Source organism: Siniperca chuatsi, linkage group LG3 (assembly GCF_020085105.1).
Source record: "Siniperca chuatsi isolate FFG_IHB_CAS linkage group LG3, ASM2008510v1, whole genome shotgun sequence".
NCBI classification, from domain to species: Eukaryota; Metazoa; Chordata; class Actinopteri; order Centrarchiformes; family Sinipercidae; genus Siniperca; species Siniperca chuatsi.
Window position 1 is genome coordinate 3,599,413 of NC_058044.1, and position 24,965 is coordinate 3,624,377.

At 39.4% G+C, this 24,965-nt stretch overlaps 1 protein-coding gene and 1 long non-coding RNA gene across 2 annotated transcripts; one reads left to right on the forward strand and one right to left on the reverse strand.

The window, feature by feature from the left end:
* The first annotated feature begins 802 nt into the window (after window positions 1-802).
* Window positions 803-24,321, forward strand: col9a1a (collagen, type IX, alpha 1a). Its single transcript, XM_044189560.1, has 32 exons — window positions 803-1,111; window positions 2,039-2,113; window positions 3,042-3,080; window positions 3,195-3,257; window positions 6,106-6,159; window positions 6,303-6,338; window positions 7,156-7,179; window positions 8,027-8,080; window positions 8,282-8,335; window positions 8,559-8,591; window positions 9,403-9,459; window positions 9,598-9,651; window positions 10,075-10,128; window positions 10,269-10,322; window positions 11,240-11,293; window positions 11,380-11,433; window positions 11,749-11,802; window positions 12,109-12,162; window positions 12,357-12,410; window positions 12,512-12,556; window positions 12,725-12,778; window positions 13,044-13,097; window positions 13,664-13,717; window positions 15,849-15,920; window positions 17,932-17,967; window positions 18,082-18,126; window positions 18,431-18,463; window positions 19,070-19,216; window positions 19,530-19,584; window positions 20,350-20,538; window positions 22,373-22,450; window positions 23,463-24,321. The coding sequence occupies exons 1-32, from the start codon at window positions 818-820 to the stop codon at window positions 23,666-23,668; spliced, it is 2,283 nt and encodes a 760-aa protein (XP_044045495.1). The 5' UTR covers window positions 803-817; the 3' UTR covers window positions 23,669-24,321.
* On the reverse strand, window positions 4,587-9,352 carry LOC122873182. The gene is made up of 3 exons (XR_006377370.1): window positions 8,930-9,352; window positions 6,231-6,336; window positions 4,587-6,144 (listed from the first exon to the last, which is right to left on the reverse strand). It is a non-coding gene; the product is annotated as an uncharacterized LOC122873182 (long non-coding RNA).
* Window positions 24,322-24,965: the final 644 nt, after the last annotated feature.

Consider the following 24,965-nt stretch of genomic DNA (forward strand, 5'->3'; position numbering starts at 1 on the left):
GTTTTTCACACCCTTCCTGTCCAGTGAAAACCCTGTATCTCCAGATGTTTGTGATGAGCTGAAGGATGAAGAGTTTCCTTTATGTGCTGAGAAAACTCTCCTCCTCCTGAAGCTGAATAAACTCTTTAACCCCCCCTCGGATCAGCTGGACAACGCATCGTCACAGAGCTGAAAACAGGCTGTTTTGACTTTTTAGAGATACGTGGTTCTCACAGGACAGCGACGCCACAAACATATGATGATCTTATAGACCATGATGCATTGCTGTACATGAAACTACAGTATATAAAGCAGTTAAAATGAGCTCAACCTTAAACATCTGCAGCAGTAAAATGCAACACACACATTAATGCAGCAGGAATATGAATCCAGAAACATCAGATATAATAAAACACTGACAGGAGCGTTTTACTGCACAGTGACGACTTTTACTTTTGATACTTTAAGTACATTTAGCTGATAATACTTAGATACTAAGTAAGGTTTTGAAGGATCTGAATACTTCTTCCACCGCTGACCTTTGATTACGTAAGTTGTCTTATATGTCATGTAATAATAAGAATATATGACAAATGGAGTCTTAAAATAAAACTAAAAATGACAGAAAATGTGAAAATAACCCCCTTTTCTCTTTTAACGTCACTTTTTCAAACATTTAAAGAGCAAAAACACATTTTACAAAAACTAAGGTCTCGATCCTGAAGCCAGGTAAAGGACAATATCAAACAATTTTATGTCATGGTCAGTTTCAACTGTACTTGCAGGGGTCAAACTAAATTTAATTTCAAAGTAAAGGTAAGCACACCCCACCCTGTTCATGCAGAGAAGCCCTCCTCCTCCTCCTCCTCCTCCTCCTCCTCCTCCTCCTCCTGCAGAGCCTCAGCTTCTCATGAATAGTCAGGACTTTCTAACATCCTCCCCTTCCAGCAGACGGTGGGGTTTCAGTCAGGGGGAGACTGACAGGTGGACCGTCCGTGAGCCCCGTCTAATCTGGGAAAAAGGGACTTTTTGCGTCTTCCTCAGCCCTGGGAAGACCATGGCTCTCTCCAGGATCTGTCGAGAGTCTTTGCTGGTGATTTTACTGCAAATCGTGCTGATTTGCTCCGCTCAGGTGAGATATAGGTGCTCTTTCTTTTCTCTCCTTCATCTCCTGGAGAAGAAACGCGAGTATATTCAGGAATATTCCTGTAGGTGCTAATAGCACATCTGTGGTGCTCAGTGAGGTATTTATAGAGAGCTTATTGTGTTTTATTTCCTATGTATCCTAATAATATAATAAATAGAGAATCTCAGGTGTCTGTATGATTCTTAAAAGTATGTTTATATCTTAACTATATGTTATATTATTTTGAATCTCTTATGGTATATTTTACATTCCTATTGGCACTTTCATCTTACTTGTGTTGCTCAGTAATGAGTAGACTTTATTGTACTTTACTGTACTTTTAGTACTTATTTTTCCCAATTTTCCACCATATTATCCCTATGAAAACTATCTCGTACTTTAATGCATTTTAATTAAATCTTATTGAATCCCTATAACATTTTTAGGGACTCAAGTGCACTTTAAATATTTTATGGTTTCTTTGACAATATGTATTGGTATTACACATTGAACCATTTATCAGTATGGGGCATGTGAATGTTGAAATTGGGTGAATTTAAGGTATAATAAATATGTCTTTTCAGCTAAATGTATAAATGCATGCTCTCAAAAACAGCATTATTTACAAAAGACTTCAATGTTTTATGAAGTTTATCTAAGGGGTCCAAACTGTGGTCCATTCATCCCAGTGTGCACACCTGGCACCAATAAGGTCCAGACAGCAGCAATAATCTGAACACATGCAGTTACTTAGGCGGTGTAATGGGACTATAATGGGAATCCAGGTTTAGTTTCATGACCTTTCCTCTCACATCACCCAAACAATGAGACTCTGTGTAAGCTGCCCTTCACACCAGCAGCAGCAGCAGCACTGGATGATATTTAGAGATGAATTTAAGTGAGAAAAAACTGATTTTTGTGTTTGTTCTACAGAGGGGCCCGGTCGGTCCCAGAGGCCCCGCGGGGCCGCCCGGAGTATCCGGCGTGCCCGGAGTGGATGGCATTGATGTGAGTCGCCGTTTCGTCTCTCCTCAGTCATATACAGTTTTCAGCTGTGGGTCATTTCTGGGTTAATCAGCTCAGTGATCAGTGAAGCAGGTTTTCATTGTTTGACACAAGAAGGAGAAAAAGCGGCAGCTGTTTTAAAAATGAAGTCCTTTGGAGATAAAAACGTTCTTACATGACTTCATCCTGACTACGTTGACCTTCATTGTAAGCAGTGATGTTACATTTTATTAACTGATTAACTGACCTAGCGAGTGTTAATGAGTGAGCAAAAAGCTGCTTACTTGCTCAAAACAGAGCAGCTGTTGTTACGTAAAACTACACAGGGAGGTCATTTTTATGTTTTAATTAAACAAAAAGATTAAATGCTGCACTATGGGCTGAAAAAAATCCTACGACTCAATAAACTGAAAACCTGAATATGCAGCAACAGGACCACAGCCAGGATTTTAGAAATACTAAGATCATGAGTTCAAGAAAAGTTCCCGCCCAATGCACCAAAAACAAAAAAGTTACTTGTTCAGTTATGTTTTCTGCATATTTTTTCTCAACATGAAGGTCTACATGCTGCTTCTTCCCCTCTTCACACTTTCAGGAAATACCCTGAATAATTTATTTTAAAAGTAGTTTAGTCTAAAAGTAGATCAAATCTAAGTATGTTGAGTCTGAAAATCCTGGAATTAGGCTATAAAATATCCACCATGTGTTAGACTTTTTTTTTTAAATAGTAGAATTTAACACATGCCAGGTTAGAAAAAAATAAACAAATTCCCAGAAAAAACAAATGGACACAACCCCAGTGTCCGCCCTGTGCAACAAGCAAATAGTCTTATAAAAAATTGATTTTCCCTTTATGGATTTTGAAAAGGTCCACTTATTAAATTCTTTAACTAGAATGATTATCATCTGAACATGTATCATGTTTCTTCAGGGCGACAGAGGAGAAGACTCCACCGTGAACGGCGGACCAGTGAGTGAACTTTTAATCTCCCCTGTCACATGCAGAAATGTTTAATGGATGCTGACTTTGGGGTTAATTTCCCCAAATCAACGGTGTTAACGTGAGGTGAACTTCTGCTCCCAGGGCGCTGATGGTGATAACGGCAAAGACGGAGCTCCTGGAACTCCAGGCCTTCCAGGCGCAGATGTAAGTGAAACAACATGTTAACATAATGTTAACACAGTGGAGTGTGACGCCAGGCACAGACTGGTAGGTTGTAGTTGTGGCCGGTCGAGTGTTCATCTACCAGACACATCTGGTCTGACAGGCTCGTCTCTTTTAAAATGGACGAAAGTCATCCTCAGCCCTGCAGGTTAAACTCTCCAACAAGAGGATGTATTGAATCTCTAAGATCTGAGCTGGAGGACTTGAGATATTCAGATCTGCTGCTGTGTGAGCAGTTTGTCTTGGCTTCCACTGACTATATGTGTGGAGGCAAAAAAAAAAAAAGTTCCTTGAATGAATCAATTTGGCTATTTAGGGGAGAGTCTCAAGTAGCTTCCTGACAGAAACAGGGGTCTTTTTGTGTGCGATCGCGGGGTGTGCAGGGGATCGGCTGCCCTGACAGGAGAGACCCGTGTGCTGGGAAAAGGTGCTGCAGAATGGACTGAGTGTGTTTGCTGTCGGCTGTGGTGACGCTGCTGAGAACAGACCGGCAGACTCAGAGTTTCGTGCGGACTGAAAGAAGAAGGAGTAATTTAAACTGCTCCTAAATTTGTACCAATCATACTTTGAGAAATCAAAGAGGAGGTGGAGAGAGATCAGGCTCTATAGAGTAACATAAAAATAGACCAGAATGCAGTGCAGGAAGAAGACAGGTTGTGTTTAGGGTGTGAGTCTTTCTGGAAACATGAGAAATCAACTCAGCATTATCATAAATTGGTATGTACCGTTATCTGAGGGGGTGTCTACTTTTTGCTTTTAGGTGTCTTCAGTTCCCCTTGCTTGAGGATGCCTTTGACCAGGTGGAGAGTGTTTTGAGGGTTATTTATGGAGGAGATAGGTGAGGGGAGGAGCTAAAGAAAGGGAGGAAGGCCACACCTCCTCCTGTTATCAGATTTTTTAATGAGTCTCCAGAGATGAACGCAGGCAGAGAGAGTTTCATAAGTTTGATAGAAGCATCATTCCAATCATTCATGGCTTGGTTTAAGAGGATAATGCTCTTTTTATTTTTGTTTTTTTACAACTTATTGTCTTAGTTTTGGCCATCATTTCAATCTATAATTCTGACATTCGTCTCACCAAATTAAATGCTGAGATCTGGGAATGCTGAGAAACATGAGCAGTTTGTTTACATGTTGTAAAGAAACCTCCAGGTTAGCCAAACATATTTGGCTATTTCATTCATTACTGACTGATCGTTTGCCAGGCTAATGCAACACATTAGTTACACTCTGCCTTAGCCTATTCGCTCTTTCCACCTCAGCATTATGTGACACACACGGACACAGAGGACTATACGGAGCCCGGGAAGATCCATAGATAGAAAAAATCGTTATATTGAGGCCATGGAATGCTATTGGGGCGCACGAGATACAATTTGTTCACAAATATGTTGTGATACTACTTCATTCCTGCTTCAAGCATCGGTAAATTAAGTGGATTATTATCTAGCAAGGCAACATTAGGCATTAATTAGTTAGAGTAACTGCATTAATTAAGTACATAATACATTAATTGGTCATTAATCATCTAAATGGAACTCATCTTGGAAAGAGACAAGTGGGTATGTGTCACGTTCAGGGGTTAATAGTCCAATTGCACAGTGCTTTAATCCCAATAATCCCTTGCAAAGCAAGTGTGTTCGATATGTCTTGATGACTCATCCCTAAGTTAAAATAAAGCCTCTATCCATAGCTATCACCAAGGAGTGCCTTAAGCAGGCGGCGGCTGGAGCAGGCGCTGTGCACTCTGCTTTGGGGAGAAAAGCTGGTCCAGTGTGCTGGCTCTTTTTATATACACTTATCTCGTAGCCACGAGTTAATTAAAACGTGCGAACGAAGTAATTAGTACGTGCGAATGAATTGTATCTCGTGCGCACACAATAGCATTTCGTGGCCTCAATATAACTATTTCTTCTATCTATGGATCTTCCCGGGCTCCGTACGATTGGTTCAATCAGAGAGAGAAAGAGAATAAAATGACACAGCCAAACACAAACCCGACCAGAGCCCGAAGCTTCATGCTAAAAAGCGGGCTGAACATGATCCAAACCCGATACTTCACGTTCATGTTGGCTAGAGGAAATCTAACAGAAGTAGTTTAGATAATCTGGCTAAACTGTTGGCTTGTGTACAACCTGTCTGATTGTCTTTGTGTTTCTTGCCCCATCCGGCTCTGTTGTAGCTTGTTGTTTATTGCGGTGTTCCCAGAAATGACTTTGCTGAGTACAATTATCATAACCAACAGAAACAAAGGCCAAAACTTATTATTATTAGTGCCCAAAGTTAAGACTCAGTCCAACATGCCAGTTTGGGTCTAGTTTAATGGTGACCTCATAATTCACACTCTGTCCCTGATGTTTGGTTGCAGGTTGTTCCGTTGTTTTAACCCTGTGTTTGGTTATTAGTAAATGCTGTACTGCAGGCAGAATGAGTTATGTAATTCAACTTAAGTGCTCCTCAGGAGGCAGCGATCCCTAATTTCTCTCTAAAAGAGTAAACATTAAGTTATAAAGACACAGAACTTAATGTAAGAGTCTCCCCATTGCCACTTATTTGCACATAAATAGAGAAAAGTGGTGAACAGTATCAGTATTTGGACTTGAATGTTTGTTAACATTGGTTTCTCCCATGTATAGAATAACTATCAGAATTATTAACTTGAAACTTTCTTAATTCTGCAACAACTGTAACATATTTTATCAGTATTCCCTAGAGGTAAAAAGTCTGTGTAGCGTTCACATTGTTGTGTGCTGTATTTTAAGAATCTGTTTTCATCATTATGTGTTGGAGGTTGTTTTTATTTTTTAAAGGATTTTGTGTCATCTTTGCAGGGACCTGTTGGACCTCCTGGAGATCCAGGCACGCTGGGCCTAAAGGGGCCAAAAGTAAGTTTATTATCGTTATTATTTATTTATTGAATTAGTCTTTCTGTTGAAATGTCAGTGCTAATACTTACAATCTGTCCGCAGAGCTGGTGCTGACGTTGTTGTTCTTTGATTTAACATTTCTGTTCTTGTTTGTTTGTCAGGGGGATCCTGGAGCACGTGGGCCTCCTGGGGAGCCTGTAAGTATAAATATTACCCTGAATTACATTACATTTACATTTTAACAATACCCAGAATAGACTGATCAGAAGTGCAGATTCTGTACAGAACTGTGTGAGAGGATAGGTGTTGGGATACATAGTTAAGGATAAAATGCACAATAATATAATTTGTACTTATTGCTATTGACTATAAACTGCTCAGTGAAGAACTGATATGATCTGTGGAAAAACTGTCTCAGTCTTTGTTGTACTGATGTGATATAAGTTACATAATTCTGCACTTTTTTTCACAAGTTCAGGCATGACTGCTGAAATACATCTAATATAGAGATATATTAGTCTAATTTTTATCTCAAGCAACAGCTTACATGTTGTTTTAAATAGCCAGTACATATTATTACAGCTGGGTTTAAATCCTTATGATATTAAAAGGATCTTTTCTTTTAATAATAATAATATATATATATATATAATATGATATGTGTCTGGTGATACATTTGCTACATATATATATATATATATATATATATATAATAATATGATATGTGTCTGGTGATACATTTGCTATATATATATGTATAATATAATAATATTTTATATTATATATAAATATATAGCAAATGTATCACCAGAAATATATCATATTTGTTATTTGTATTGCATAGTTAAACTATACACTGATGGTACCCTTGTCTGCACAAATAATAAAGTCAAAGAAATAGGTTGCATTATGCTCCCTCTTTGAACACTAACAACACAGTGCTGGTCTTTATTGATTTCTGTTGACCAGTCAGTCTCCGTCTGACACCGTCCATCTATCATTTCTCTCTCACAGGGTGTAGGACCTGATGGGCTTGATGTGAGTACAAACAATATCATTTATTTATACACTATGCTGTTAGGGTTAGCATATTCAGTTCAGGTTGGCATGGCTATGTGAAACGCAGTGGTTACATGTTCACTTTCGAAGGCTGTTAGCAGGGTTGCAGGCTGTTCTACAGAAAATGTTGCTGATGTTATTACCACGACCACAGCAGGGATGCTGCAGGTATAAGACGGTGCAAACAAAAAGATTTACAGTAAAAGTACACTGCAAAGAACCTTCCTTTTATTGTAACCAGTCACTTTTGCCTTTAAAACTTAATTTCCTAAAACAAAAATATAGATTGTGTGTCGGTATCTTGAAACAAGACAGATTACAGCACCAGTATCAAGACAATGACACTAAATAGTCTAGATTAAAAAAATAAAAAATTTGATTTTGGATTCAATATGTTGCTTGTGTAGTTCCTGTTTTAGACAAATCATTGCCATTCTGAACGCACATGGTGTGCAATATCATATTCACATTAAAGAGTAACTTAACACCAAGCTGAACAGAATCGTTTCGCCTCGTCTGTGATGTCATGGTGTACTGACCACACCCAGAGTACACTCCTACATCACTGCAGCAAACTTCAACCACCAGAGGTCAGCAAAAACAAGTTTTTCAGCTGGTGTTAAGTTACTCTTTAACAGGGCTGTATTTATGTCAAGTGTCACAGCATGTAGACCAGTGTTTATATATATATATATATATATATATATATATATATATATATATACACACACTGTAAATGTACAAGATATGCATTTGGTACAGTGTTAGAGGCTTGATTGCAACAGATTGTTCATCAGAAGTTTAGGCATCTTTTGCTGTTTAACAGGGTATTCCTGGTACAGACGGGCTACCAGGTGAACTGGGCAAAGTTGGACCACCTGTGAGTACACTTATTTAGCATTTTAGTTATGTAAAGTTTAGACATGACAAACTAAATGTTCTAAGAACTTAAACATTAAGTAAAAGAAAAGAAGATAAAAATAAAAAGTATTTTGATCTGGGTAGCTGTTGATGCTGCATTAAGATTTAAGATTCTTGTACATATACACTGTATTAATAAAGACTCCTCTATCTCTCACAGGGCGCGAGAGGCAAGAGAGGACAAGTGGGTCTTCCTGGCGCTGCTGGGCCACGGGTAAATATCACAGCTTCGTTGTCCACTGCTGTTAATCACAATTTTTAGAGCCCTTAAGTACCATGGGTGGGTGTCATTGTCAACACAATAAAGGAAATAACTAATAAGTTTTAGTGTAATGAGTTTCTTGTACGTTAACAAAAAGGTCTGTGCTGAAAAAGAAAATCACTTAAATGAATGACTTAAGTTTATTTAAGCTTAACCACACTGTGTTTTTCTGCAGGGTCCTCCAGGCGTGTATCAAGGCGAGGACCTGGTAAGTTTGATCCCAAAGTACTGGTAGATTCATTTACAACCATTTCAACAAAACTGCTTTCTGCCTTTACAAATATAACTTTATATAAACTACCCCAGAAACTAGAACAAAAAATACTTGGTATGATGTAAAACAACTGAACACTTTGCTACATTTTAAACTGCTAGAATAAAAACTATTTGGGATGATTCACAACTGATAAAATAATATAAAACACAATAGAACAAGAAACATGGCTGACTAGCTCATACAGTACACCAAGAATATGATAATTATCTATGCAGGTTTTCTGTTAGATTTAATGCTCTAAAAGGACCACAGTTGTGTGTTTTGCTTACAGGCAGCCATTTCTTTCCAGTCCATGTCAGTACAGAATGAAAAGTAGTCTCTTTTTGTGGTCAAAGTCCAATCTTTGTTGTGTTGTAATACAACTAAAAGCCAGGCTGGTGTGTTCAAGTACTCATAGGAAGCTCCAACATCTGAGACTTGAGAAACCCTTTTAAATCAAGAGGCCTCCAAATTCACTTCATCCTCTTCATGACATTACTGACTGAACTCAATAACTTCAATAATTTCAGTTCTTCATCAGGTGATGTTCTGAAACTGGTGGCTGACCAGACTGTGGGCAATTTTTATAACATTTTAGATTTTTTTCATAATCAAACAATTACAAAGTAATTAGTAAATAGGTTAAGACATAAAAACATCTGTTAATTTCCTCTTGCTAGCTGGGTCAGGGGGTCGCTGTCAGTGGAGCCCCCTAGTGGCAGGGCTCGTCCATGACCTCAAATTAGGCTGTTGTGTTTTTCAGTGTCCCAATGCTTGCCCTTCTGCTCTGACTGGACATCCCGGGCTCCCTGGCATGAAAGTAAGTGAAATTTCACTCTCTGACACTGACTAATGTTAAATAATGACATGTATGTTTTTATTTTTCCCACCTTAGCTTTAGCTGCTCAGTAACACTAAATGCATTGTATAGATTTGAACTTGTTGTTCCTGCCTGCAGGGCCACAAAGGGGTTAAAGGTGAATCTGGTGAGCCCGGAAGACAAGGACACAAGGTAACATCCTTTCACACTGTAGCCTCTATGATCTATTCCTGCAACAGATGTGGGCAGCAGTGGCTTAGTGGTAGAGCGGGTCGTCTGCGGTTCAATCCCCACATGTCGAAGTTTCTTTGTACCGATGAGTGATCAGTGTATGAATGTGATGTAGTGTGTGAAGCACTTTGAGAGGTCGAAGACTAGAAAGGCGCTCTACAAGTACAGTCCATTTACCAGATAACATGCAAGGAAAGATTTATTTATATGCTGTGTTCACAAAGTGTCTACAATAAAAACACATTGCTCATTAACAAAAATGTTTTTAAATTCAAGTTATGAGACAGTTTCTTGTAAGATAAGTTTTGCCAAACTGATGTTGAAGATAGATTTAACATATTTCTATATATCACAGCACAACATAACTGTTATGTTCTCTTTCAGGGAGAGGAGGGCGAACAAGGACCGCCGGGTGAAGTTGGAGCTCAAGGACTACCAGTAAAATATTTCACCATCCATTCTCTCTATGAAAAGTTCTCGCCACATCGGAGCCTGCGTCAAATGAGATGACTCCTCTCAGTCAAACATTAACATGGGACATTTCTGTCTCTTTTCCTCTATCCGCTGAGTAATTTTAGGGCCCAGGTGGAGCAAGAGGCCTCCCAGGAATAATGGGCTCCAAAGGCGACAGGGTAAGAGGTCACAGTTTCATAGATGTATAAAATAAAAAGATTATTATGTTTGAACCCGCAGGCCACAAGATAATTTGGCCCCGCTTATTTTACACACACACCTTAAACCTCCAACAGAGGCATTTCAAAATAAAAGCTCATCAAAGAATGTAAACATACAGTCACAAAATACAGTGAGAGCATTAAAACCTGTGGAAATATGAAAAAAAACTCATTAAAACATTAAAAAAAAAACAACTCTTTCATTCTCTTCTGATGCAAATGTTCAAATGTTACGTTCAGTTCATAAGAGGACCCAAATGCAGGACTCTAGGCAAGCAGGTTGAAGAGCAAAAGATGAGTTTATTACTTACTTAAACAGCAACACAACATAACTTAGAGCAACTGAGAAGTCCAGATAAGTAATCCAAAACAAAGACCAACACAAAAAAATAACAGGAGCCCAACAAAGGTAAATCCGCAGGGAGAACACAGAGAAACAGCAGGACTGGGGGGTTAAACTGCAGAGCACATGGTACAATGACAATCTGACACAGAACAGAGGAAGAACACAGACTAAATACACTCAGGTAGGGGAGACAACGAGACACAGTTGGAACCAACAAGGGCAAGCAAACTAATCACAAGCAGGAAGTAAAACTATACAAGACACATGACGGAGAACTCTTACCAAAATAAAACAGGAAATAACGGAACACAAACCCAAAACCATGACATCATAAGCCATCATCGGTCAACCCCATCAGTCTCATCAACTGTCTAATCTAATGACTGCATCTACATTGTCTGCACTGAAACAAGAACCATGTACACTTCAATTTCACACATAATGTTCGTCTTTTAATAAAAAAACCCAGTTAAAACGGTTAAAAACAGAAGTTTTACTGACTACAACAATTTCCCATCTCCACAAACAGGGACCTCGTGGAATACCTGGTGATGGAGGTCCTCGGGGGATCCAGGGACACCCAGTGAGTACCCATCTTTGTATCACCTCTGTTGATCCCCTCCTTGTTATTTAAACAAAATACTGACTAAAACTGATGACGTTTTTTAGGGCGATCCAGGCCAAAGAGGAGCCATCGGTGAGCCCGGGCCAACGGGAGTGCCGGTAAGATCTTAAACACAAATCAGACTAAAAACAACAACAGTGACACAGTTTAGCAGCTGTAAACACATGTAGTTCACATTATACACTGATTTCTGTACCAGTGTTTTACTGTCTTAAAATCCGGTTTCCACTGGAAATATATCAACCGTCTTCATGCAAGAGACACTTCATGAAAGTACTCTTTCAGTGACGTCGTTAGACTCTGTTTGTTTGCCTTGTCACACCCTTTCTTGTGTGTCTGCTTCTTTTGTTTCTCCTTCCAATGTGTTATTTAACATATGTCATATATTTAACCTCTTTTCTGTTTCTTCATAGGGCGATCGAGGTCCATCTGGAATCAGAGGAGTGCCAGGGCCAAAAGGAGAGCCTGTGAGCACCGCTTCATCGTATCAATCAATCAATCGATCAATAAATCCCCCTTCCTACCTAACTACTGTCCTTCTGCTTTCCTGTTCACACATCCACCTTTGTTCAAACCCTGCTACATAACAACCAAATTTTCCAGTCTTACCTCATAACTAACTACCTTTCCCCCCACCTATCTACCTTCCCATAATGCAATGATATGAATGTCATTGATTTACCATATCCTATATTATATACTGGTTCCTTCATTTAAAGAGAGACACATTTGTACAATTAGCTATGTAATCCTCTCATCTTTCTGGTCATCAGGGCCTCCCTGGTCCAGATGGCCGTGAGGGAATACCCGGGCTGCCAGCGACCAAGGTAACTACTATGTATTTTTTATAGTGTGTGAAAGTGATTTTTTTGCTGCAGAACAGTTTTTGCCAACCGAGGGATTTGAGAAGCATGCTTTTAGATAGAACGTCTAAAAGCAATCTAAATCTGTAGACAAGTCCTTAAAGAGAACTTGAGCCCTTTAGCAAATCCCCCTGACAGTTTGTTTCTGTTGTTTTTAGGGTCTTCCAGGGAAAAGTGGGGCTCCAGGTGATGCTGGCCCACAAGGACTTCCTGTAAGTGTGACCTCTGACTCATCCCTGATTCATCATTAACAGTGTGAGATTTGCCCTTTTGAGCTCAGATGTTGATGTTTGATACCATTTTCTTCATGTAGGGTTTACCAGGCGCTTATGGCCATAAAGGAGTCAGTGGTCTAAAGGTATGATCAAAACTTGTGCACCAATTTATACAATATTGAGTCACACTATTATTATTATTATATAAATAACAAATATTTCTACACACTAGTATTATTACCGATGGCCATATCTAGATTATAGTTTTCTTAGTAAAATAAACTGTACTGTTTTTATCCATTTGTCACCAGGGTGTCACAGGTGACCCAGGTGTTGTAGGACTGATGGGGTCTCCAGGGAAACAAGTAAGTTTAAAGCAAGTTGAAACACATTCATTGTGTTACAATAAAGTTCATTTAATTGTAAAGCGTCAGAGTAAGTATGTAAAAGCACATTCATCTGCCAAACACCAATTTGTTTGAGGTATTTTAAGAATTGGGAAATTTCCTCAACTCACAAAATAAGTACAACTAAGTTTCACCTACAAGACAAAAACTGATGCAACTGACATGTATTTTTTTTCTGATCATCTCTGATAATTATTTGATTTGATGTCTTATTTGTTTCCAGGGCGAGCGTGGCGAGCAGGGAGAGGTGGGACCTGTCGGGCCCAGAGGAGGACCAGTGAGTCAGCTGCATCTACATTTCACTTAAAGCTGCGAGATATAAGTTTCTCTCACTGAGACAGGAAATATATTGTTAGTCCTGCCCTCCTCCCCTTCACTTTCTGCCCCAGCCCTTGTCACTCATCCTGATGAGGCACCTGGTGTCCTAAAAGCCTCCAAGGCAGATCTGAATGTCCACAGCATTTCTGCACCTTTGTCATTAAGTCCAGACTATTTGGGATTTTTTTCTGAACCCCAGCCAGGAACATGTACAGTCTGCTGCACAGTTCAGCGTTTTCATCATGCATTTTTGCAGGTTCTACACTATACTGCATCATCTAATACAATGAAATACAATCTGGATAACAATTACAACAATTACTGATTACCATCTAATACAGAGTAAAACACGTTTTTACTAACTTGTATCAAAATAAACAAATACTGCATTAAAATTCATATCTTCACAAAACTCAAATCATGTCCAGTTCTGGATTTAAAATATTTCTTTCTATTGCGCTTTAATACATTTAGGCATTTTTTTGTGTTTTCGACCCAGATTCTATTTTGTCCCCTCTCTTTTAGGGTGAACGAGGACCAAGAGGGCATGATGGGCCTGCAGGATTACCAGGAGCCAGGGTAAGACCTGAGAGTCTGTCTAATATCAACGATGAAATCTCAACCAACACCATGACACCACACCACTCCAATAACTCACACAGTGTCAGAGAATATAATCACCCAGGAAGTACAGCTGTACGGGTCGAGGTGACAGGAGAGTTGGCCAGAGAAGGTTTTACAGTTACTGTGGGACAAAGATGAACCTTCAACATCAGTTGGAAACAGAGATGAGACTGCGTGTGGTTCCCAGTAGAACATCATTCAGTGTTGATTATCCAAATAATTTGTAGCGTTTGTTTTGATGTGTACAGAATAAGGAAAAGGTCCAACGAGAATTGGAAAGGACACATTTACTTGCAAAAACAGCTTGTAAGAATAAGCTGCAGGAGATATCTCCCTCTACCACCAATGGGCAGGACATTGGCGAGTCTTTGTATTTCACAGGTCAAAGTTCAAACAGTTTGAATGAGGCAATCCCATCTCCAATAACATAACACAACATTCTCTGTAACAAGAGAAACTTAACAAGCATAATATTAAATATAAACAAGTAAGTAATTATAGAGGAGGAAAAAACAAACAAATGTAATATATATATATATATATATATATATATATATATATATATATATATATATATATATATATATAATATATATATAAAATTAAATACATACACGAGTAATAAATATTGAAACAAAGAAAATCCATCATTCTTCCCCACTGGAAAAAAGTTACAACAAATAAAGAATAATAACTCCAAAAGTTTGACCCTAATCTGACACAGAAAAGTCTGGAGAACTTATGAGAAAGGGTGTGGCCCCAGTACAGAACCCTGTGGTACTCCAAACATTAGTTACGCATCTATATGTCGAATTATGGTTTATGTTATTTATGTTAAAACAAAAAGGCATCAAGAAAAGACTACTAATACATGAAGTCAACACAAGCTTGTCTATTTACTGTAATATCATTAATGCCAAATTGGTGGTAAATACGAGGGCTGTATGACTGGAAACTAATCACACACATGAATGTTAAATTCAGAAAGTATAATTCACTGCTAGTGATAAAGAATTCTCAAACTTTCTGTAACACCTGCAATGATAATTGTCACATGGCAAAAAACCTGGATTACGACTGTGAAGAAGAAGTTATTATTATCATTATTAATATGTAATTAATTAGCGCTTGGTCAAATCTGTCCACAAAGTTTTTTGAGTTTCTGAGATCTCCTGCTGGCAGGCGAACAAAGGGTTAAAAACATTCCTGTGTAGGTAAAACTAATGAAACCTGAGAGGAAAACAAAAGGATTATGGTAATTCTGTTGGATGAAAAGAAGACCATCGAAGGATCGAGAAACAGTGAAAAATATATTTTGATGAAGCTAAATTTAATCAGGTTGAAAATATGAAAATATTATTATCTCCTAGATGTGATTGACAGTCAGCTGAACCTTTCTGATATGCCCCAGCCTGCTCCGTGCTGCTGCAAACCTCGGCTCTATCAAACTGAGAGATCAGAGCCCTGAAATACAAAGCGAGCAATCAGTGTTCATAAATACTATCTCCAATCCTGAACGGATAATTCAACACGAGGATCATTCACCAAGATAAACCTTGCATCTGGGAACTGAAGCCTTGTGCCATGCTGTTATTAAAGAGTGGCAGGTCTTTATGAACTTCTGTCCCTACAGTTAAGTCTCTAATCTGCCAGTGAGAGGCCATGAATGGCCCCTTGTTACAGAAATCTGAAGGCCCATGGGGTTTTTCTGCAGCTTAGGGGGGATTCAGGGCAGGAAAAGAAGCTGAGAAGCCCTGAAAGAGCTCTCTGTTCCCCAGGAATGCCTGAAACCCCTCAGCCCACTGTACACCACAATCAGTTCCCACACACACCGAGAAACATGTGATGTGGATGGTTGGATGGTGGTGGTGGGGGGGTCTTTGGGACCTTCAAGACTCTCCTCTCAGATGATGTGAAGCTGGAAATGTTTTTATTTTCTCTGTGGATGTGGTCAGGTTACGGTGGGGGAGGTAACTTTTATAAGCTTCACACAGTCGGTCTTGTGTTATGTCTCTGAGTGTGCATGTGCGCGTACATTCTGTGTATTTAACTGTTTATTTTTGTGTGTGTGTGTGTGTTTTAACAGGGAGGCAAAGGGGATCCGGGCCTTCCAGGTCTTCCTGGCCCTGCTGGTTATCGTGGCCAAAAGGGCGACAGGGTAAGAGACACAAAATGACACGAGATGAATACACAGATTCACTTTAAAAGTGAAGCCATGTGAGTGCAACAGCCAAAACAATCAGGAGTCATTAGGTGCTAGATCAGTGCATTTTGTCACTTCTATATCATGAGCTTGTTTTCAAATGTACCCTGGCTCAGATCATAGAAATGCTTTTGCAAACTAATACAGTTTTGTTAAAAAAAGTCCCATACTGATGTTATATTGTTATTTTTGCTAATTAGAACTGTCTAAGGTAGAATTTGGGTGGAGCTACTTCAACTACATACAGAGCAGAGAGGAAGTCTAATCAGCCAGTCACCAGCATGGGTGTGCAGAGAGTTTTAAAGTATGCTTACAGAATGCATTTGAAGATTGAATCCTCATAATAAATAAACCTGACTGATCAGCAGCAGCAAATCATTTAATTCAACTGATTGGAGGCTTTCCGGTGAAATTGCTACAAACTGAATGAATGGATTTCAGTGATTTTTAGTTTGTGATGTGATTAGCTGTGATGTGTTTACTGCTGTTAGTCTGAAACCTGAAACTAAGTTTTGGATAAGCCCCAAAAAACTATTGAAATTTAACAATAAAAAAAAAAAAAAAAAAAAAAAAAAAAAAAACGGGGGGTGCACGGTGGCAGAGCGGCTAAAAGCTCCTGCCTCCCAATAAGGAGATCGTGGGTTCGTGGGATCGATTTCCGGACCAGACCAACATCACACAATCTCTCTGGGTGGAGTCTGCATGTCCTCCCCGTGTTACCGTGGGTTCTCTCCGGGTTCTCCGGCTTCCTCCCACCGTCCAAAGACATGCATGTGTAGGTTAATTGATTACTCTAAATTGCCCGTATTGAATGAATGTGAGAGTGAATGGTTGTCTGTCCTTGTCTGTGTCTGTGTTAGCCCTGCGACGAGTTGGCCACTGTCCAGGGTGTACCCTGCCTAAGGCCCAAAGTCACTGGGATAGGCTCCAGTCACCCGCGACCCCTAACGGGACCAAGCGGTAGAAAATGGATGGAAAATGGATGAAAAAAAAAACAAAGAAAAAAACAACACTTAAATAAATAAGATCAGGTTCCTTTCTGATGAATATTCATAGTTCAATACAGTTTTGTAAGGTAGTTTTTCATTTAAGAGCCTTAGGTATTGTTTAGCTTAAAGGTCAATTATTTTTATACTAACAATGCATTAAATGACAACGTGAAAACATTGTGACAATGTGAAAATTGTCTCTAGTAGTTAAGAACCAGAGAATCATCACCTGAATCAGCGGCTCCCCTTGGCTCCAGCCCCTTGTTTAACTGTCCGACTCAAAAAGAGAGGTTCACTCAAAAAGCTGTAAAAACCCACTGTATGCTACCTGCTCAGCACTAAACAGCAGACAGACAGACAGCTGGTGAACATAGTGGAGCATTTAGCAGCTAAAGAGCCAGATATTTCCCTCAGGAGTTGGTGGAAACCAAAAACAGAGCTGAAAGAGAGAGAATATTGGACTTAAATTCATCAGGTGACACAAACACGACTCCAAATGAATAATAATGTTGCTCTGTAACTGCTGGATGTATGAACAAGCAACTGTTTGCTAACACGTTCATCAAATCAACTTAAAAGGTGATGACATGTCAGTGTTGTGTTCACAACTCGTTTCTGCTGCCTCCAAGTGGCCAAAATAAACCAGTTATTGCAGATTTAAAGAATTCATTTTTGTAATACCGAATATCGAAACAAAACATTAGCCATTGTCAAGTTCAGTGTGAGGAGCCCAAAATAGTCAAATCCAAGTGAGCAAGACCAGGAGTCTCAGTGCTGAAAGTATAAAGTAAAAGTTCAATCAAATTGAACAAAGCAGGATCAAATCTAGACCAGAAACGTTCTGTGACTTAACCAAATATCTATAATGTGAAAAATATGATATTATTACTGTAAGAACAGATGCCACAGATTCATTTGTTTGAAAATATTAAATAGTTTCAGATAATCAACTGATCATTATGTTCTTCTTTTCTCAGGGTGCAGTTGGTCTCGATGGCCCAAAGGGAGAGCAGGTATGTTTCATAAGTTGTAATATTACACCTGCTATTAAAACTCCGTTACCGATCACCGGGTGTGGAGTCGGAGCACATTAAGTGCCAAAAATCTGTCATGCATCTTTCTTTTAGGGACCTGCAGGTGCTGAAGGAACAGCAGGAGAGACTGGAGACCTGGTGAGTGATCGCCTGCTGAAACACCTGCTTTTTGACTGCGTTTTAACGCAGACTGCAGAACTTGTCTGTTAAGGGAAAACATCAGCCTGTCAGTGTGAAACCACAAAGATTAATATGTAGTTCTGGAACGTCTGAGAACTGAGCTCTCACATGTGTTGTTGAGAGAGATTATTAGGATATGAAAAAAAGTCTGGTACTATGGGATCAAAAATGTGTCTGAACCTTTAATTTCCTTTCACTGCTACAAACTTTGGATGCAACTTTCTGCAGACAAACAAATATTTCCGTATCTTTTCCCTTACAGGGTGATCAAGGAGAGGCAGGAGAGAAAGGATCGGTATGTTCACCTAAACAAGGCATCATAACCATATCACAACACTTCAGCTGACTGAATGATTCTCATAAGGTCCTACTGTATGTCTGTATGACTTCACAAGCTGTATTGATTTCTTGTGCATTCAAATAAGAGCGCCTAGATGTGATAATATATCTGATATAATTCCCATTGTTGTTTATGTCCTGCAGCTGTTTAAAGAGCATAATCAGCTGCCTCACTGCAGCTAAGCTTTACCTGTGAAGCAGCTACAGGACATTTTGAGTTTGCCATGAAAAGCTGATGCTTCTTGTCTGGATTTGGTCTTTTTTTGGCATCAGATCAATTTAACAACAATCAACAGCAACTCCTGAACACCTTTTACGTCTTGTTTATAATCCCACCCCTCCTGTTGACCTTTGAGAGGACATTTTCATATAAAAAAACACTGACTTTGCTGCTCTCTTACAGGTTGCCATGTCCCTGATCTCATGACAGTCTAACAAAAGAATAAATTAGATGTTTAGATTTGTTTCTCCACCTCTCACTGTGTTGTTGAGTTTCTGTTCTAGCTCTGTTGTGATCTAGTCATCCTAAATGTTAGTGTCTACCTGCTGCTGTTGATTACAGACAGGCCCACCTGGAGAGACAGGAAATAAAGGACCTGAGGGAGGCCGAGGACAGCCAGGGAAAGAGGGCAAGCCGGGCCAACCGGGACCACGCGGTATGCAGGGCGACATTGGGGTACCAGGCCTGCCGGGGGCACAGGGACCAGCGGTGAGATGTTTTTTTTTTATCTCTGAACTATTCTGCGGCAGCTTTCTGCTGAATCTGAGCTGCTTATTGTCCTGAAGGACAGTTAGAAAATAAAGTTTGAAATGATCCTTCAACAGGGAGGTTTTGTCAGTAATCAGCAGACGTCACAGAATGTTTTGGAAGTGGTTTTTCATTAAACATTAGTTTTATAGAATTAAATATTTGTTTTGCTGAGGCAACACCTCCGGGCCATGGTGCATGTGATGTTTGCTCATCATCAACAATGCTGTATGAACAAATGGCTCATCACTATCAATAATCTTTGCTTGTTCAGGGAAAATCCCCCACAGATACACACATCAAACAAGTCTGCATGAGGGTAATGCAAGGTAAGTGTTTGTCATCTTCTTACCAAACTCACTCAGTTTGTGTTCTATACTTTCTACCTTTTTTTTTTTTTAAAAATCTTTAATTTTCTGACCATAAAGTGCTTTGTCAATGTTGAATACGTATTTATGTAATATGTGAAAAGTTGGAACAAGCCGATTTATAATATATGTTGTGACACTATCAGATAGAGTAGAACAATAGTCCGCGTTTAACGAGAAATATAAGGGGAGAATCAAGAGTTTAAGAGGTTAAAGGAGACATTACTGTAAAAGTGCAGGAGCGAGCCAAAAGGCTGTTTCTTATCCATAGTTTCACTGACACAAAGCGGTTTTGTCTGTGATTAATTCAACAATCTCTAGGTTTCCCACACTGTGCAAGGACACTGTGACTGATTAAAGGGTCACCCAAAATACAAACACACATATATTTTCTCACTTAACATAAATGGCAAGTAAGAAAATAGTTTCTGATTTAGCGGCGCAGGTTTTGAGACACGTATCTCTGAGATTTCGGCCACCACCCCAACACAAGCGAGGTAAATAGAATTTAATTTGTGGCGCTCACAGCCTGGAAAAATTACATTTAAATCAAAAGCAACATGTCTTTTCAGAAACTCTGGCTAATACACTGTCAACAGTTTTAATGGAACCACTTTATACCGAAGAGATAAAAGCTGTAAACAACATGGACTGAATCTTTAAAGTTGCTCTAGACAGGTGCCATCTTACAAATATAAATGTCAAACATGTCCTCCTGTGTCACAGAGCAGCTGGCCCAGCTAGCAGCTAGCCTGAGCAGGCCAGAGTCAGGCATCTCTGGGCTACCCGGCCCCCCCGGCCCACCTGGACCTCCAGGCCCCTCCGGAGAGAATGGTTTCCCCGGACACACCGGATCACGAGGACTGCCCGGGCTGAAGGGTCCAGCTGGGGTAATGGGTCGCAAAGGAGTCAAAGGTGAGATTCAGATTAGCAGTTGTATGACCACATGAATATGTGACTACAAGGTTGTTGGGCTGAATCCCCCCCCACTGTCTAGGAAATGAACACAAAGAATGAATCGATCAATGAGAATTTACTGTTAAGGTGCCCTTAAGATACGATAAAACAATTATTAGCAACACATCCCAAATGACTGATGGCCTGTCAATGATTTTTGAGCCTTCTCCACCAAGCCACACATCAGAACAACTGAAATGCATTATTGAGGCTCCGACTTTTTATGCAAGAAAATGAGTAGTTTTGTATTTCTAGAGAGAAGAAGAAAGATTTCCATGCAGCATCCAGTGGTCATTAGAAGAGCTGAAACTTGAAATACTTCAGTACCAACAGTGGAAGAAGTATTCAGATCCTGTACTTTAAAGTACTAACACCGCACTGTGAAAATACTCCACTACAAGTAAAAGTCCTGCATTCAAACCCTTACTTATAAGTTCTAATAAAAGTATCTAAGTATTATCAGCAAAATGTTCTTCAAGTATCAAAAGTAAAAGTCCTCACTGTGCAGTAAAATGCTCCCTGTCAGTGTTTTATTATTATATCTGATGTTTCTGGATTCATATTCCTGCTGCATTAAAGTGCATGTTGCATTTTACTGCTGCAGATGTTTTATATACTGTTGGGTAGTTTAAGAAGTACATTTTTCAGAAACATTCCCATTCAAAATCATTGAATTTGGAAATATGTGGTTTTCACTGGACAGGAAGGGTGTGAAAAAATGTAATTTGAAAAGTAACTAAAGCCGTCAGACAAATGCAGTGCAGTAAAAAGTACAATATTTCCCTCTGAGATGTAGCGGAGTGGAAGTATAAAGCTGCATAAAATGGAAATACTCGAGTAAAGTACAAGTACCTCGAATTTGTACTTGAGTAAGTGTACTTTGTTACATTCCACCACAGTTCACTAGCTGATTTAAAGGGTTAGAGTTGGTGGCACTGTGTATTTAGGAGACCCGATATAAAGCCTGGATGTCGTGGATCCAGATCATTATAGGAGAGGGAGCAGTCTGATGCGTCGCTCTGACCCGATAGTGACCTCATTCAGTGGATCAGATTATCAGCCAGACATAACTGATCCGTATTTCACAGTTTCTGTGTCACTGTCTGCAGTTTTTTATTAGTCACAGTCATTCAGTCACAGTGGGCTGTCACCACAGCAGTCCCTGGCCTGGTGTTCAGGTCAAGTCGGTTTTATTTACAAAGCCCAATATCACAAATTTGCCTCAAGGGGCTTTACAGTCTGTGCAGCATACGACATTCTCCATCCTCAGACCCTGATGTTAGTGATAAAAATCATCTCACTGAATTCCAAACAGGGAGATATATGGGTTTTATGGCTGGGAAAAAGAGAGCAGTGCTGTCGGATCTGTACTCAGATACCCTGATTTGAGTATTGGAATTGGTACTGGGAGAGAAAAAGTCCTATCGGTGGATCCGTAGAAAAAATAAGCAATTTGCAAATCAGATCTTGTGAAAGTCGAACCTGTACATCTGTAGGCTCATATCGTCTGTACATCTTTAAATAAAATAATAGTCAAAATTGTGAGAGTGTCCTCTGGCCAGAGCTAAAGATGTCATGGTAAATCTTTGGGTTTTTATTTGATGTGTTTTTATTTCTATCCTGTTCTCTGATGCTGCAGTGACCCACAGTCCCCCTCAGGGACCAATCAAGTTCATCTTAATGTTAATGAAGGAACAGATGAGGTGTGAAGTCTGAGCTTGAACTTCAGCTAAATCTGGTAACTTCAATTATGTGTGTCCTTCTTGGTGATAATTATGTTTCCTCTCTGCAGGTGACCAGGGTGACAGAGGAGACAGAGGACCCACAGTGAGAGGACCCAAAGGAGACCCAGGAGCCCCCGGTCTAACAGGTAAATGACAAGTACGACTAAGATATCTGATTTTAGAACAAACGTCCTCAATTTCTGACTCTGGTGCATCTAAATCAAGTATTTTTCATTGAACGGCGTGTAAAGACTATATTATTATCTGCACCATTTTTGAAATGATTAAAAATAAAAGTCTCTAATCATAATTTGATGTTGTGACAAAGAAAACAGAAACTCATGGATGAAAACGTCAGTTAATTTGGAGGTGAGGGATGAGCTGTAATTTAAATATAATGGGTGTATTTTTACTTTGACAAACCCTGTGTAGTACTGCTTTAATATCGCCATAGATCAAAACATATATGAGAAAACATATATTTTCTATGAGCAGACTTCTAAAGCTGGAAATCCTTCTAGTGCTTCTACTGGTTTTCTACTTTTTATCATAGTCCTGACACGATACCTGAGTTCCAGCATTGATACCAAAGCCTTACTCTGAAAACTTTTTATTGAACAAAAGAAGTTTCAAGTGTTCAATGTTGTATGAACACAAGCAGCTGAACAAGAACTTAATAAAATTCAGTCTAAAATGAGCAAGAACTTGATTTAAATCAGTAGTTGATACTCGGTGCTACGGACACATTTCAGTCTGAACCTAAAAAGTATCGAGGTTTCATACTCAGATCAATGCATTTTACAAAAGCAGATATTCTCTACAAGCCCAAGGCGGGAAGCCTTGATGATTTTTGCGTTTCCACATAGTTGTGTACTGGTTAGTTAGGCACATGGTTATGTAGTAAAGAGAACTGGGAATTATTTTTTCAGATTAAAAGAGTCTAGATCATTTTATTGATGACCAGATACAGAAGCTAGAGAACACTTACTCTAAAAGTATTTCTAACTGTTACAGAAAGAAACTCCCTTTGTGGCCTCTAATAGACTCATGAACTTATTTAGGAACAAAAACTTGTTTATTCAGTGTTTTGCTCAAGGGCACTTCAGCAGGGCAGACGCTGTGTGTTTTTAAGAATCTATGTTTAACTTCTCCTCTCAGGTGAACCCGGTCGACCGGCTTACGGCAAAGACGGTCGTGACGGGGAGAGGGGACCCCGCGGTGTTCCCGGTACGTCCGGCGTTCCCGGGCCTCCCGGTCCCCCCGGTGTGAACGGTTACTGTGAGTCGTCACAGTGCGTCCTGCCCATGGTGGCGTCGCCCGTTTCTGCAAAGGACTCCGGCATGAAGGGCCCCAGTGAGATGTGAAGAGGGGCCGGAGCGGAAAACTGAGAGACTGGAGGAGAAACCAGAACTCCGTGGAAGATTTGTCCATTTGGGTTTTGTCACTTGGTTTGTATGTTTGTCTTTTTATTTTTTATTTGGTTCTCTCATTTGGAAAGTAATTTTGTTCTCTTGAAGCCATCTTTGTGGTTATTAACTGACACGAAGGTGGACACTGAACAGCACACCTCACCTTTTGAAACTCCTTTTACATAAAAAGTTTCATTTTACCTCAATTTTGCCATCTCTGTACTGTAAAATTTGAGAAATTAAGAACTCGCTGAATATGTACAAACCCGCCAGCCCCATTTCTATCCAAGCAACAACGAGGCAAGTCTGAAAGTTTTTCTGTATGTTTATGTAAATGTGTCAATACGCAAATTATACTGCTGAATGACGTACATGTTGTTTGTGAGTATCTTTGTTGTTTATCCACTTAAACCCCCCTGTGCCTTTTCCTCTAAATGTAGGATATGTTTGATAATTTCTGTCACGACGACTGTTGTTTTTGTGACTGGAGGGTGGCCATGTGTGAAAACCTCTCTGGCAGTTTTATATGACTTCTTATTTATTATATCAAGGTTCAAAGTGACATCTTCGAGTTGTACAAAGGAGGAAATAAACACATTTTGATAATCTTTTGCCTGTTTTGTATGGACGAGTACGGCCAATAACAATCGGGACTACGCTGAAAAATTCAAATTAAAACCGAATTCCTATAATCAACAGCTTTAAGACGTTTCCTTCTACAAACCAAACCTGACGATCCGGTGAAAAGATAAAACATGCCAGACGTTTTTAGACCGAAGCTGTCTTTAAATTTCACAATTTTCTTGTATTACATGTTCCCTATGAAGAAGTCTTGTCAGGGTGAAAAATCCTCACGAGCCATATTTGTTTCTGGTGTAATAATTTAAAACAACAGCAATTAGATTAGATTCTCCCATTCATATTCAGTGGATCATTCTGCCCACAATTTAATTTAATCCAAAACGTATAAAAGAAAGAAAGCTAACTGATTCAGTCTGCAGTAATTAAATACATTTAAACCTTAAACCAAGACACTGCAATACCAATAACATTTTTATGGGTCATTTTTTAGCCTCAAACAGCAGCTCAATGTGTCCATCTGATCATTTCCAACAACTTATTCGATTTACACTTTCCTCCTGATTAGCTCACAAAATATTTTTATATTTAGCTATTCGATAGCGGGCTCTTACTGTTTCCTGACAAAGACTCACAGAAGTATGTATAACTGTGTATAACAACAGTGTTTCAC